Here is a 16,988-nt window from a genome sequence, read left to right as displayed (position 1 = left end):
TTACTCGCTTCCTCCTTTCGTCGTTTAAGTACGACATAAATTGTTTCAAAATGATTCATTTTTGATGCTCTAAAAGATAGTTTAACTATTGTTACGATCTCTTCAATTTCAAGACCACCTGAAGTTCTTTTTACTCTCATGCTCTCCCCTTTTTTTTCCCCCTTTTTTCCCCCTCTTTTAAATGCTCTGTATACGTTCTTGTTTTCTTGTTTTCTTCTCCAACCTTACTGGATTTGTTTGTTCCGAATATTTTATTTGTTTCATAGTTAATCTATTCGAAGTTGTATTATTCTTATTTCGATGTTTTCTTTACCATGGTGGCTATTACTCCAAATTGCTTCAGTTTAAAATGCTTTTCTCATCCGTAATGGCAGATTATATAAACAACAATTCATCTAAATTATTAAGCTACTATGCAATAAAATCGTTTTACCAGAACATTTTGCCGTAAAAGCGATAATTATGTACAAGATTTATCAAAATTGTTTTTTATTTGTCTATTTATTTATTTAAGAGCACATGTAATATAACAAGTAATGTAACAACGAGTATTTATTAGAGAAGAATTTGATACTCAATGAAATTGAAGACCTATGTCTAATAATATAAATAATTAAGGAGAGATTCAAAAGATGTGAACCTATCTTATAAAAATGAAACAATGCATGAAATGCAAACAACAGAAAAAAACTTTAAATGATTTTATATAAATATAAATAACAAAATAAATAGTATGATATTGGTCTCATTTTTGCTGAGTTTTTTACTTAACTGAACAAAATCAAACGAGCAAAAGAACAACAAAACATCATTGTGCATCAGCTCAAACCCTTCGAGCAAAATGGGGTGAACGGTCTTTTAAATGCCACTGCTTACCAACGACGCAATCAAACGAGGAAATAACAGCCTCATTCCTTTAGTGCATTCAACTGCGTTTGCATTCTAGTGCGTTTGCAAGAGAAAAATCGCACTCGCCAGGAATGTAAACGACGCCCACCGAGTCCCGGGGCAAATATTTGCGTGCACTTCGATGGTTCGGATCGGTTCCCATATTTCCCAAGTGCAATTCGAACAAACGAATAACAAAGCAATGGTGCCGAGCTTTTTGCCAGTGACAGAATGTGTAATGTTTCACTGGTTCACTGCTGTACCGATACGGTCTAAAGTAAATCGTTTGCCCAACTAATCCTTCCCATTTCCACATAGTGGTCAGCAAACTTACATGAGCATGTTAAAACTCGCACATATACACCTTTATAACCCTGTGTACTGCATGGAATTGTATATTAAAAATCACGTGGCCTGACCACCATCAGAAACTTACCTTAAATATAAACTGTCCCATGTCGGATATCTTCTCCGAGGCGGATCCGGTGGCTCGTTTGAAACAATTGAGATAATCACGTGTTAGGATGAAGTATCTGGAAAAAGGGTATCAAAGTTAACGTTCCATAATTAGTGTCGTGTGTCGCATGTCGTTCGGCATCCGGGCATACAGGCAAGCCAATGCTGCACCGTCGCACCGTGGTGGGACAGAACCCATTAAAAGGAAGCAGCATTGTAAAATGCTGGGGATCCCCGCTTGGGATGTTCGTTGGTGTGTGTGGTGTGTTGGTGTGGTGGATGGCGACATGATGGTGGCTTAGTTCAACGTCGACATTAATACGGTTCCAATGTACGTACCTCTCTTTCCAGCGGGAGAAAAGTCGGTCGCGCTGCTGCCAGAGCAGTCCTCGCTTGATCGGGCCCGTCATTTGTGCCACCGGTATACGTCCAATTAGGAGGGATTTCTGTAAATAAAGATAGACAATAGAACGTTAATTGTATTTGTTTGTTTCATTTCAATGTTTAATTCTTATATCGTTTATATCTTTAAATGTAAATTAATGTAAAAAGTCCCATTTTTCTTTTTAGTAAGAAATAAGCTTAAAATACTATTAAGAACACTATCGCCAAATGACTGCACACTTCACGTGACTATCCACAGCAATGGTGCATCAGCAGTGATTGTCTCACCACCCAAAAGACGATGCTGCTACCTTTTACCATAAAAAAAAACACTACATTACTACCCTTGTGGAATTGAGTACCAACATTAACAGATGCTTGACGCAGAACAAAAAAGCGCTTCCACAAGAGACAGCGTGAATCACGTCGCCCTCAAAGTAAATGAAGACATCCTCACTGCTCACTGGCAAAACACAGCACCCCTCCACAGCTTTCCAGCAACCGAAAGTAAATATTGAAATCAAGGTTAATTTGCACATTCATTTGGCTGTAAAATTTAAGCGAAGACAGAGGCCACGATAACGTGCGCAAAGTAGAAAAGTTTGTCCTCCGGGGCTGCTCTCTGCCGAAGGATTTTGGTAGTGTGTACGGTCCTCCTTCCCCCCCTCCGTCGGAAGGTGTTCTGGAAGGCTCCCTTGCGGCTCACTATCAGATGACGGTGGACGGTGGAGTCTGGTTAGATCTCTCGGTTCATTATTTTAATTTAAATTACTTTTTCACGCTCGGACGATGATTGGAGTGAATTAAATCATGTTAGCAAGTTGGTAGTTTTTTGGGGGAGCAAGTTTCTCCAGTTCTGACGCTTTTCCCGCTTTTTTTTGTTTTTGGTGCAGAGTCCGATCATCGTGATGATGTAAAATTATGATGATTAATGTGTAACTTTGCTGTTTGCTTAACGTTTAGGGGGGTGAGTATTACTTTTGCGCGCCAGCAATCTCTCTCTCTCCCGCTCGAGTCCTCGAGTGAGCTGAAGCAGCTCATCCTAATAATAGCTAACATTGGTTGGTAGGCAGACGGTAACAAGAGAGGGAAGGGATAATACTCTGCGAATGGAAAACTATGCATCCTATTATTAATGCGCATTTAAAAATGGTAAAATAAAATGGAGAATATTGCAAATGCTTAGTTGATGGAGGCGCACGGTACTTTGTACACAGGGCGTGAGGTAAGCATTCGGACGGGACAACGATGTAGGAAAAGATAAACATGTGATAACATGATGCAAAATGCTTTCGAAAGGATTAAACAAAGGTATGTTTTCTAAACATTATGAAAAATATTCGCAATATTGACGATTTGTTTAAAATTGTAACGGTAGTTTGAAGCATTTACTATTCTTTTTTAACTTTATTAGGAGTATCTAAAGTATTCAGTTAATAATATCACAGTTAAATAATATTTTTGATTAAATTGAAAGGATTATTTGGAATTATAAATAGAAGATTTAATGTATGTTGGTGCACCTCTGTTTATTGGCTATTGAAAAGCGCCTGTTGGTATGCAATTTGTATTTATAGATGATTATTTATAATTAATTTGATAATTGATTGATGCAAGCTGTATTTAAATTTCATAGGATTTGGAAAAAATATCACATTTCGTGTTTCTTTTTCAAGTAATTCATAATTCCTAACATCATGAACATGAATTGTCGAAAGATGAATATTCCTAACATCACTAAAGAGAATAATTGGAATTTAAAATTTAAGAATTTAAAATAAAATAAAATAAATAAACTATAAAATTCTCTGAGCATTGATTTTCTATATGCCGCACCTCCCCGGTATGAACGTTTCGACCATTATTGTCTCTCTATTATCGAGATTTATGCAGAATCTTCACAGCATATTCCGTTGATTCCAAAAATAAACATTCCTCAAAAGCGGCTCAATATTTGTGAATTCGATTGCCATAGCATTAGCCTTGAGCCACTAGCAATAGGATTTGTTTTCAATCAAATGGCACCAAATCTAAAAGCAAAAACATACTTTCATTATCACCGGCGCGAAGAACATGTAACCGAACACCCCCCAAAAAAACAACCAAAATCACTTGCACTTTCATCGCACCGTATCGCAGGGGTATCGTGTTTTGCACGCCGGTCCGTTTGCTAGTCGCTAGTGCCTTGTGTGTGTTTGGATGTAAACAGAAAGAAAAAGCTTCATTTCACCGCCACTGGAATGGAAATTCACCACACACGTCTCCCGAGCAGGGGCAGCAAGCGACGACGCAAGCGAACACCGACTAGACATCCTTCGAAAATGTGTAAACGACACCATGGCCATACGTTGTTGCCCCATGTAACGACCGTTTGTAAACATCTCCACGCACCATTAATAACGGACCGTCGGTGTTGGAGGCGGAAAGGGGAACGTATGGGTTGGGCGGTAAAGTGGGCGCCTGCCAGGTTTGGCGAGCTAAAAAGCTGGCACGGATGGATATCGGATTCTGTTAGCGAAAAGCGCAAAGGATAGAGGACGCGTTACTGTCGGTATGGAGAAGCGTTGGCTGTTGGCAAGTGATAATGTTGTAACATGCCACACGCATGACACGGGGACGACACCGATGTTTGTTATGCGGACAAAAGGGGGAAGGAGGTTGAGTGGGAAATGGAGCCGGAAAAGGGGAAAGGTAGCGGCTGATTGCCAATTCACTCATTGTCAGTAGGAGGACACGTGGGTATATGAACGGGGACTTTTCAAGCAAACACACGCGCTGTAGTAGAAAAGGGATTTTTCTCCAGAAAAACATAGTAACTTTCTTGAGTTGGGATTTATAATCCAGATAAAAATAGAATCCAACACGATTAGTAGAAGATTAAGCAAAAAACGTTCCAGTTTTTGAAGCGTTTTGCGTTGGCCGAAAGGTTCACAATTGGAGTAAGCGATCCGATCAATAACGCTACACAACATTGATAATCGCAAACTTGGGACAAGCAATCAAATCACCTACTCGACGTTAACCGTAACGTTACAACAACAAACCACTCGATTTGATAGGCGCGCGTTAATCGCGCAAAAGTTGGACCAAAACCAACCTGTTCGCTAAGCCGCAAAACGAGTGGAACCTTCTCATCTTCTCATCATATCGAGCTTGGTAGAAGCTCCCGAAGATGTTGTGTTATTTCGCTGTTTTGTGCTACTTTGTATCCCATTTAAGATAAGTAGATTAACTTCCGGACAATAAGTAGCAGCAACCATAGCAACGAAACTCCTTCCAAAAGACAAACCGAAAAACAAATCGATCGATCCTTCAATTGATGGAACGTTCTATCCTCTGCTTCATGGCCGAAATAGGCCGCGTAATCGTATCATAGGAAAAATAATCACCTACAGAATACTAGAATAGGTACCAGCAAAACCCCCAAAAAAGCGGGGAACCCAACATTCTCTCGATTCAGTGATTTTTTGCTAGCAATTCTGTGCGGGCCATAAATTCATACTTCAAAAAAAGAGTTCCACGGTGCCATCGACGGTGCTGTACAGACCGCACGGACCGATTAATATCAAAAAGACTTTAATCTCGTAGCCTCGCCGCCGGCGTGAAGGTATGTCTTGCAAATCAAACAAAAAAACGAAGAAAAGAAAAACGATTCCTTTCCTTCGATTTGTACGATATTTTGTATTGCTGGCGCATCCTTGCTTCGTAACGATCGCTTCGGGACCGCGAAGAAGCATTGCAAGCGGACGAGCAACACTACATCAACCACAAGAAAACAAAAAGAAAGAAATGGCAGAAAAAAGAGCAAAAAGAAAGTAAGCGGAAAATATTAAACATCCAATCATGTTCTTCATCATTATCATCATCATCGTCGTCGTCGGCAGCATCGTCGTCCTCCTCAGGCGGATCTGCTCGGGAAAGCGTTTGGCAGCGTCTTCACCCTGCGGCTGCGTTCGCTTTGCGGTTGAGTAGAAGGGCATCGGTAATGAATGATAAAAATGGTTCGTGTTTTTTTTTCGCCCTCTCTCCTATTCGCGTAGGCTAAAGCTAACAATCTTCTCTTTCAATCATGCATGCGTTTTGTTTGCGTTAGCCGAGTGACTGGGTACGGGCGTGCATGAGCGATATCCATCTTTTCGATCGCATCCTTCGCCCCTCACCCTCCGAGCTAAAACGTCCAGGTGGAAAAATAATGGATAAAAGAATTGTTTTCCGTTTGTTTCCCTCCACGGCATACCAATTTTGTCTTCACGTGCACGTTTCATCAAAGCGAAAAGCCAACTGCTTTTCGGGGTTCGCCGGCACGAACCAGAGCGCGCCAAGGCTGTGCAGCGCACTATGTAATACGTTCTCCCTCCCCCGTAAAGTGAATGGCAAAAGCGTTCCACTTACGGAAACCGGTGAAAACATGCAATTTTCTGCCCGAGGCAATGTTTCGTGTACGTGTAGATAAAGTGCACTTGTAGTAACACACAAGCGATGGAAGAAGTTCTCGTTCTTGGCTGTAGTCTCGGTGCTGTAGTGTACTGGCCGGGAGGAGGAAGCAAAGGCTTGCATCCTCGTGACGGTTGCACACACACACTTACACAGTTGCATGGAAATGATGGTATTGTGTAATGGAAATTATCGATTGCAATTTATAACCGAGTAGACATTTAATTTCAAACTTCGTGTACGTTTTTGGCTAGTACAGGATAAAGGGGTATGTTTGTTTGTCTGAGGGAACGGGTTGGATGTAACTAACGTAGCTGTTTGGTGGATACGTTTGAACGATAGGACGTTGAAGGCAGTTACAGAATAAACTTGTAAGATAAATGTATTACACGCTTATATTTACAAAAGCATATTCCATGCTCTTCTAATAATTATGCCGTTTTCAATCATTTAGTTCAAACATCACTTCTAAATATTATAAATTTCAATTACTGTACTGCAATAAGAAAACATTCTCTTATTAAATTGTTGGCCAACATTCCTGAAATGTGTTAGTAACAGGGTAATGTTTCAGTGGCACAATTAACGCCTGAAGTTATGCAATCGTATGTCGTACAAAACATGTGGCAAATTAACGATATTGCATACCTTCTCGTATTTTTGTGCAATATTACTTATTTACAAGTGGAATTGTATGTTTTGATCCATTTAATGTACGTAACAATCCAGTTTTATCCAACGAAAAATATATTATTGTAATTGACAGTATCAGCAACACATTACACCAACTGTTTTGTTTGTTTGTTTTGAGCTAGTCATGAAAATGATTTGTTTTAACGGATAAAAATAGCAAGTTATTCTATCATTTATCCTACCTATTTTAAAAGAAAATTATACGAACTAGATACTCTTGTCACACCCTTTCCAAATAATAACACTTCATTCCAATAATCAGTTCTGCTACTTCTATTTGAGCGTAACGTTCTACGAGGACATACCGGCCCATGCAGGCTTTCGAGACTTAATGCAGTTCCACCCAGCCGGATAGTCAGTCCTTGCTACGGGGGGACAGTCCATTTCAGGATTGAAACCATGACGGGCATATTATTGAGTTTTTGAAGTTGACAACTGTACCGACGAGACCGCCAATGATAAGTTACTTGTAATAATGATTTGGTATTTGTACGATTTTGTGCATTGAATTCTATTCCGTTCGAGGATTACTCACTTACATCTAGTTATCATTAATATGTACTCTTGCTAGCTACTGACAAATATTTATTTTTACTTAAAATCATTAAATATCTATCAGTATGACGATCAATTGCTATTAGTTGTTCGTGGATAAGTGGATTGATTTTTTGGGTTTTATTTACTCTTATTTAAAGAAGTACACAGATAACTCAACATTGATGTCTTCGATATCTCTTTTTCTGCTGGTAACATTGGTCGAAAGGATTTTATGTTTGATTACCGTAACAAAGGGTACAAAAATGAAAAACGATAAAAAAGCAGAAGTCTATAGGGTAAATGTACCAATAGTGGTGCAATTTGTGGTGGTACAGATGTATTTTAATGGATTTAAAGTGTCAGGAAGGACAATTTCTGAATATTGTAACACATAACAGTTGGAATATACGGCCATACGGCCCGTTAAAGATTAAATAAATAATAATAATAATAATAATATGTTTTATCTTCGCAATTACACATGAAACACATACATTTTACGAAAAAATACGTATTTTTGTGACTGCTTCGTTGTACCTATAATGGTAGTATGGTTCCTATAGTCGTCGTATTGTGTTCCTATAGTGGTGGTAAACAAGGATGCCTCAAAACAGTGTATAATATCAATATAACTTAGTTTTGAAGCTGTTTTCGTATGAATAGCAAGGATTACTGTGATAATAATGATTTCTTTCGTAATTTGATCGTAAAAATTTCGTAAAAAATTTATGAATTTGGTTGCTGAAAATATTGACTAAAGTACTGAATAACACCTGTCGTCAACCCATACCCAGAAGAGTTTGCTTGATTTGAAGTCGATTTTTCACTCAGCCAAATAAGCGAATTTTGGCCTTTGTTTGGTTAATTACTTAGACAAAACTCATTTTTGTTGCTTATTTTAATGAAAAAAGTACGACATGTCGAAAATGGCGTCAAAAAATCTAAAATTACCTGTTTTTACTGATTTTAGAACTAGGACCACTATAGGAACATGCCCGTTTGGTGTACCTATAATGGCACTATCGTAAAAAAAACACTTAAAAATACGTTAATATGGTCAAAAGCCAATGAATTTGAATAAAACAATATCATTTGATAGTAATTATGTTTAAAAACTTATAATTGCATTGTTATGTGGTCATTTAAAGCGTTAACAAAAATATGAGTATCGTTATGAAATCCTAAGGATTTTGCAAAAATGTTGATAGCTTTCACAAAATAATAGATTTTTCGGTCACTAAGAAACGGAATTGCCCCATTTCATTTTTAAAACCTTTGTAAAAGGCTAGAGAACATTTCACACTGTCGCAGATAACTTAACTACAGTTAATTTATCGTATGAGACGCATTTTAGTGCAATACCACCACTATTGGTACTAGCACCACTATAGGTACGTTTACCCTAATCTTACAAAAAATATTTGTAAGACTTTAAGACATGTTAAGGAAAATGAAACTCTTCATTGATAAAGTTCCATTTAGAAGGTGAGCATTTGATACCATTTTCAGAATTGGAAAATTATAATTTCCAAATAGACTCTACGAAATTACAAATGAAGTAAGGTACATGAGCAAATAAGACAGATTTGAAACGCACAATTCCTCAGCTGCTGATTGTCTTTGGAGGGTTTATGAGAAAGAGATTTGATGAATAAAACTCACTTCATGACCGCTCAACACAATCCTGTTTTCCAGCGATTCCAATTATTTGCTTACCTATCCAACCCTTTTTCTCCCTCCCCCAAATAGCACTATGGTCAGGAGTCTAAAATTACCTTCTCGCAAAAAGCGACACAATTTCCTGCCCGGAAGCAATAAATGACAAATCGAACATGCCTTCCGAAAGAAAACCCTCCCCACCCGTCCCATCCGGCGGCTTTGTCGCCGAAACGGACGACAACTGTGCTTTGGATACTATTTATAAATCAAAGTTTTGCAATATATCACCATCACCACCACCACCAATACCATCAGTGTGCGATGGTGCAACTTTTGTCAGTTGACACTCATGGGTCCCCATGGTGGCGACATGGAGCACGAACAATGACGGTGTCTCCGTTCGCCGTTCATTGCATTGCAACGTCTTCAGCCTTAAAGCCGGGCACAAGAAAACGTCTTCACGTTACGCAAACAGGACGCCAGAGACTCTCTCTGTCTCTCCCTTTCTCTTGCATCTCTCAGCTTACCCCAGCAGCGGTGGGTTTTGATCGGATTGGAAATTGGTTCCGGGAAGGAAACCGAGCAAACGGCCAACCCTTTCCGATTGTTTTCTGCCCGTCGTTCTGCCCGAGGGGTATGTGTTGGTGTTAAATTTGTCATAATTGAAAAAGTTGCTTGCGAGCTGCTGCTGGTACGATCCGATCCGAATGAATGGAACTTCGGTGGAAACGTAGACACACTGGCAGGCTCGCTCACATTACCCACCCAGGCCACTAGCACCGGGGGGGGAGGAGTTTTCCGCTTTCCAAGGCCTCTCGTGTGCGTGTGTGAGTGTATGCGATTGCGAATTCTTCTTCAAATATTTACAAACGTCTTGTGGTTTAATGCGCTACGGCTGAAGCACTTTATTGAATTAGTATAAGCTGTTTTGTGCAGAGCGGTAAGGATGGAGCTGCAATCGGGACACCATCGATCGAAACGGTCCCTCGGTATGTGAGAGAATGGAGAATTTGATTCCTCCCTCACATACGCACACACACACACCAAGCCTTGAAGGTACACTAGAAGCTAGAAGTCTAGCAGCTGGTGGGAAATAGCAAGACAAAGATTTACGTAACTCGTTCGACTTTCGATGCCTCGATGGCCGCGATGTGTGTGTGTGTGGGAAGTGTGGGAAAAAGGCAGCAGCTCCACCGGGAATTGTACGGAATTCGGCAAGGAAACGTTCCGGCTGCGTTGAGTGTTTTCCACCACTGGCGCTATCTTGCGTGCGTGTTGGTGTCTCACGCGTGCAGCTGTGAGTGTTTTTGGCATGAAGCCTGAAAAGCCGGCAAGTAGCGAAGCTCGTCCTCCGATTAAAGTGTGTAATCGTGTCTTGCTGGTCGCGTTGGTAACCGGCAGGAGTACAGTGTGTACTCTCACCAGCGCCAGCCCGTCCCACCGACGCAAGTAATTGAGTTTCTGCGGGGGAGTAGCGCCGGCAAGAGCTGCACAGTCATGGCAGATAAATCTCAACACGAAGCAGATGAATTTAGCGGATCGAAACCGAGATAAATATCAACAACGCACGGCGCGTTCACCTTCCCCAGCTAACCACGTTACTTCAGCCCGTCCTGGGGGGTCGGTCGGTCGGGATATTCGTTTTCTAAATTAGTTAATATCAAATCATGCGGCTGTGTCACTTTGTGCCACACTCCTGAGCGTGCGACGAGCAAACCATTTTTGACATAATTTATGCATGCTGGTCGCATTTCCCCCTCGCCGTTTGCCTTTCATTTCCGGCTCGGGACTTTCTTACCTCGGGTTTGGCTCATCAGAAAGCCCGTTCGCTTTCCCCGGGCATTGCCAGGATGCTTGTCTTTGCGTCTCATCAGCCACAACATGGATAACAGCACCTTGTTATCGCAGACACGGCAGACCGCTTTAGATGGAGCTTCAATCAGGACCGGTGTGTGTGTGTGTGTGTGTCAAACTTCCCACCTAAACCGACACCTCTGCTTCTCTGTCCCACTTCTTAGTCGCGAAAAAGGAAAACCATGAAGGGATCTTCCCGTCCTTCGTGCGGCGAGGCGAGCGATGCAGATATGACTTTCCGTTCCACCGTCCAAGATTGGATTGGACGGATGCTTGCTACACCCATACGTACGTACACAGCCACCGTCGTCGTCTGATGCGGCAGGGACATCGCAGGGACGTCCAAAAATTCCACCCGGATGCTTCCCACCCAAGTGACAAGTGACAGAAGCGGGAAGCGGCGTTGGTTTGCGTTGACTCTCGAGCAAGTGTCACATTTCCCGCCCTGTAAAGGTAGGCACGACGGATGGACGGGAGAATTTGAACCACACAAAACGATGCCAACCGACCAACATTTGGGAACGTTTCGTTTAATAAAGATTTGTGCGGTTAAACCTGGAGCATTAGGGCGGGAAATGTAAGCCTTCGGTCGTAACTATAACTTCATTTCGTTTCTCACTTCCTTATCACCACGGGTACCCGTAGCTGGCTGGCTGACGGGCTGGCTGGCTGGTGGCGGTGTCGGTGGCTCTCTATAAAAGTTTTATAAACTTCCTTTCTAGCCTCGAACGAACATCCTATTTCGGATTATTTTGGTCGCTCATCCCAGGAGATCCGGGATCGAGGGAAGAGTCAACTTCCGTCTCGTCGTGTGTTTTTTGTTGTTGTTGTTGTGTTCCTCCCCGCGTTGTTTCATTTAGTTGTGACCGGAAGATCCGTTTGGATGGAGGCCCTGGGCCTCCCTAAATTGACCCTGGGACAAGCGCACCATGTCAAACAGCGCACCAATCCTGACAGCCATATTTTCGTTTCGCGCTTCTTCGTCTTTAACACGCCCAACCGGACGACCGGACAAGCAAATAGACTCAGAAAATGGACCGGTGGGGTGGGGAAATAGGAAAATGATGACATAAACAAACTTTCGAGGAATTTATACATATAACGTTGTGTTTGCACAAGCCATAAGGCGAGAGAGTGAGAAAAAAAGGCTAGACCGGCACGTTGTGGATACAAACCGAAGGACACTAATTTGGCCGTGACGTCCAGCAAACACCGACGACGACGGTGGTACGGCTTCGGAGCTACCGGAAGACATAACATGTTAACGATCGGGCTGTGGGGAAGGAGACGGGACGTGATAATGTTGAAGGAATCTTCTCTTTTTTTTTGGTGCGGCGATGTATCAGTAGTTTCGTTGGCTTTATGCGTCTGTTTGCCGGTCAAGCAGCAATTTCCCTCCCACGTCCTGCCCAGAAGGCCATTTTGTGCTAAACAAGTTTTATGAACCATTACGTTTTGCGCCGATCTGTCACATCCTGATCAATAACCATCAATGTTCTAAGACGTGTTTTGGCGCTTGCTTTATCCTTTATCGGAGAACTTATGGCACAAACATGCATTTCCTAAAGGAAGCTGGCAAACAAAGACGGTAATAGGATACAAAAAAAGACACACACACGCACACAAACCTTTTTCATCGCGAACAAATATTGAACTTTCTTAATCAACTCCAATACTGCCCACAAATAGTTGGTTCGAAGTTAAGAAAAACGAAAAAAACAAATCCACTGGAATTAAAACACCCCCAACGACGTGCTCCGATGGTCGCTTTATGCGCAAGCATGCCCCAACTACCTCTTGTTCTCTCTCTAGCTACGCCAGTTTGACGCCAAACGAAACGCTACTTCTTTCTATTTCTAATCTAAATTTTATTGTGCCAAGATTAGGGCACGGAATCGAAATTTTTGCCCGAGACCAATCTTGCTGACCGGAAGACAAGCAGAGCAGAGGCTACCGAAAGCGAAACCCCAATGTCAGTGGGCAGGCGTATTGGGGTGAGTTTTTGGGTCCACTCCTTCTGCCATTGGAGACTGTTGCATGACCAAACGATCAACCGAAAAACCACAACACGACAACACATCGTTCGGGTGTCTCCAAGCTGCCAAGCTTCTGGCAGAATTCAATAGAAGGTAAACTGGCCATTCGCCTCAGCATCATGTGGTTTGAGAGTTTGGGGCGGAGACATGGTGGCATTCTGCGTCTCCCTGTCGAACGGAATTCCAAATGAAAAACGAAACATTTACAACGTGCCCACTACAACGTGAGTCTTTTTTCGAGGGGAGGAAGGAGAGGCCACTCGGTCGAAACGTACCCGGAGGAACGCTGGGGGTGTGAGGTGGATATACCTAAAGCCTCCAGCCGCTGAAGTTAAATGGGATTTCCCAACCACACTCCCTGAATGCGCAGCGAAGGCACCCTTACCGAAGGCAAGTGTCCTCATGAATATATGCTTAATAAACGTAACAAGCGAGTCGATTGTGGTTTACATCTCATGAATCAGAGCAAATGTTCCGGTGGAGAGTGGTTCCGGGCCCCAAACTTCTTATCGAGGACAACGAGCTTGAACATGGCTGCCAATATGCGCTCTGCCACAGACCACTCACACTGTTTCACACAAAAATCTCTTTCCCCTTGAGCAGGATAGGTTGGATTCGCCTTGCCATGCCCGAGTTCCAGGCCAACCAGAAAAAGTCCAGCCTCAGACTACCGAAATGTCCCCAGGTATGTGACAGGAAACCACGTGAGATATCCTCCCAACCCAACCTCCTAAACCAGCATTGTGGAGCATTGTGATTTATTATGTGAAAGGTAAATTTAAGACACAAAATGAATTGATCCTTAAATTTAATCCCCCAATGTGTCTTCGCTCCGTTTCGGCAAAGGTAGCGACGACTGATCTGAACGGGATTTGCTTCCGGACTCCGGGTGGCTGTGTGGGGTGCTGTCGAGTCTACAACCACATCACGTGCGGTAACTTTTACCATACGGGTTGTCATGGCTACGATGGGACACGTAGACCATTCCCCATTTGCCGGTACAATGTTAATCTACTTGCAGCCCGACAGCACGCATTGCAAGTAGGCGAGTGCTGTGACCATTGTTTAAGTGTGACTTAACGAAGATGATGCGCAGCAATAAAACTAATTTCAGGTGATCTATTTGAAGTAAATTAAAAGAAGAAAATGTTACGAAACCAGGTTTGCAAGTGTTTCCAAAGAAGCATTCTTCATTTTTACACAAAGAATAGAAACCAAAAATGGCTCCCTAAACTCCAGGCACTTTTCAAAAGCGATACGATAGCGCGCCTGTCCTTGTCTCTTGGTAGAAAGTGTCAATAGTGGAAATTAAACTTTAGTTAAAGAAAAAGCTACCGATTAGACAAATGACAGTTCGGTGAAAAATTACCTGCCCCATGGGACCTTGGACCTTCCCGTCTCGTACCGAGCTGATAGTGCACACACCAACACCAGAAGCGATCGAAAATCGTTCCCCACACTCTCTCCCTTTTCGTTCCCCGCTAAACGCTCAATCTCCTCCTGATTGCATGCAGTAGAATCGTGACAGCTAGTCGGATTGGAAAACGTGTCGTTTAATCGAACCCCAACCCACTTGGTACGCGATGCAGAACTTTGCGTGGTTAACCACAGACGATCACTGCACACGGGATGGTTGGGATGGCAAACCCGTACGGGAACGGTGAGACAGCAGCACTCAGTACAAACTATTTCCACCATCACTGAGTCCCATACGCCCTTAGGCCAGTGGTATTGGGCATTGGGAAGGGCACGTAGGTGTCCACGACCTTCACGAGCGTATTTTATAGAGGCAGGAGGCAGAAGGGACTTGTAGCGAGTGGTAAAACAAAACAATTATTGTGCAACTATTGGCTAATGAGTATGGCAAACTTGCTCTGTGTGCGGGTTTGGTAATGTGGCGGGCTCGGGACTAACACCGCAGGACGGTTTGTGCAAGTTGCAGGATGCATTCGCACACTACAAACAAGCGCTGGAAGCAACGGAGAGTGGAGTTGCGAATCCAATGCCAACCACTGCAAATACTATCGTCCACAGTACACAATGCCAAACGGAAAACCATAACTATATCCGTACGCTTCCGGGCATAAGTGACAGTTGGTTGTGTCTCTGTAACACGTGGTCCCGATTGGAAACAGACAGTGTGTGTCCTGCGGGAGCGAAAACCGATTGGGAGACAATGGAACTAATTTCGCTTGATCGACACGACTTTGCAGGTGGCTGAGGCCGTGTTTTTACATGTAAGGTGGGAATCAGGTTCAATATTTAAAGTTTATTCATAACACCAACAGGGGAAATGTTCGTTAGGAAACGATTAGTGGTTGTTGAACATGATTGTGAACACAAAGTGAAGAAACGCCAAACAGATATGTTGGGAACAGTTTTAAGAAGGCAAAAGCTCAACTCGGCACGATTGTTTTTAGGCTACAAACCTAAAACGGGACCGACAACTTTCGCCCAATATTTCAACCGCTGCATGAAGAGAACGTTCAACCGAAACCGAAACAAAACCCCAAGCGCACCTCCCCAAATCACCTAGACACGCACCCATTGTTTGATTGATGTAAGACGGATGATTGATGTAAGAACGCACGAATTTGCAACGGCCGTGCGTGCGCTGGCATATGAATTGATAATTAGCATTAATGATTACTGTTTTGTGGTAATTTGCATTTATCGCTCATACGTAGCGGGCGGGAAACGCACGAATCGTGCCGACCGTGAACCGGGATACGATACGAAGATGCTAGTAGTGAGCGTACCTAAGAGATAGACGGAGCTGCTGCTGCACGCCTGCGATGTGTTACATATCAAGCTTTTGTTGTGTGAAAATTGGAGGCTTTTAAATTACGGCTAGAAATACGGATCACGTTTTGCCACAACACATTTTGTTTGCTGTAATCGATAGTTTTACAAGCGAAGAAAACGTAGTTGGAAAACAGAAAGCGAACCATCAATCTATGGCGCTCAGTGTCGAGGTATGAATTTGCTTTCGTATGTATGCTTCCCGGTAGGAAAGAAATTATGCACGATTGGACGAATGCACGAATGGCAGAAGAAAAGTATTCCGGGGCGGGTTTTTTTCCATCACCCCTCCCTGTCGTTATCGTTCAACCGTCACGCCCAACGGTGTTTGCTTCTGACGTTCGGCACTGGCGGCGGACGCATCCTGCCCAGTCTGGGGCACTAATCAAACGATTTGCCGCCGATGACACGCATCGAGAACCTGATAAGACTGTCAATTTCGACGAGAATCCGAGATTCCGTCAGCGCTACGGAAGAACAAATACTGATTCTATCCACAAACGCACACACATACACACAACGATGTTGACACACACGTAGAGCAGAGAGTCGTGCACGATGATGAGAGTGGTAGGTGTTCTAACATAACAAACAGATCAGTTGTCGTCATGAGCTGCTGCTGCTGCTGCTACTTCTTCCAGCTCTGAGGATTGGCAGCCCCAGAAACGCTCACAAACGAGGCTCTAGCGATAGAGTTGATTAACCCTGAACAGAGACTGTGGGATGCTGGTAGGGTTTTGGGTTTGGGCATTGTTTGCCTTCTCATACAAGCAAACCCATATAGCACACTGCCAGGAAAGCTGCCGAGAGAACTTTTGCCGCGACTCAAATTCCCGCAGTAACACAGCGCCCACGTCTCTGGAGCATTGGAGGCAAATCGAAAATTCTGAAGCATTCGCACCCGAGCTCATTATGATGCCTGCTGATATAGAGACCTTTTGCCTTGCCCGCCACCGTACGAACAGCAAACTTCGATTAACTCCAAACTCCAAGTCTCCGAGGTATCCTGCCTACCGACGCGTTGGTCTTTACACTCTAGTGTCTTCCACCTGGGGAGTAGGGGTTATATCGGCTCTATTGTGTGCGCCCGTCCCGCTGGGCAAAGTTGGTGGGCATGGAAGAGCACAATTTCCTTTAAATATATGGCCTTAAAAACATCTCACATTGCTCGCCGTTAAAAGCGCTCGTCTTCCCAGCAGCGAACGCGCTAAGAGCAGTGCAAACAAACAAACACAATAACTGTTC

The 16,988-nt window shown here is 43.1% G+C and overlaps 1 protein-coding gene across 1 annotated transcript in view; it reads right to left on the bottom strand.

Annotated features, from left to right (window-relative positions):
• The window catches only part of LOC121595472 (probable serine/threonine-protein kinase clkA), a 115,767-nt gene that overhangs the window by 10,361 nt on the left and 88,418 nt on the right, over positions 1 to 16,988 (bottom strand). Inside the window, exons 3-4 of the mRNA XM_041919488.1 lie at positions 1,684 to 1,790; positions 1,325 to 1,421 (exon numbers count right to left, since the gene is read on the bottom strand). Coding sequence (XP_041775422.1) covers positions 1,325 to 1,421; positions 1,684 to 1,790 — 204 coding nt within the window. The remainder of the gene's footprint in view (positions 1 to 1,324; positions 1,422 to 1,683; positions 1,791 to 16,988) is intronic.

The sequence above is a fragment of the Anopheles merus genome, chromosome 3R, assembly GCF_017562075.2.
Source record: "Anopheles merus strain MAF chromosome 3R, AmerM5.1, whole genome shotgun sequence".
NCBI classification, from domain to species: Eukaryota; Metazoa; Arthropoda; class Insecta; order Diptera; family Culicidae; genus Anopheles; species Anopheles merus.
Note: the sequence above shows the minus strand (reverse complement) of the source record. Positions and strands in the feature narration are given on the sequence as shown.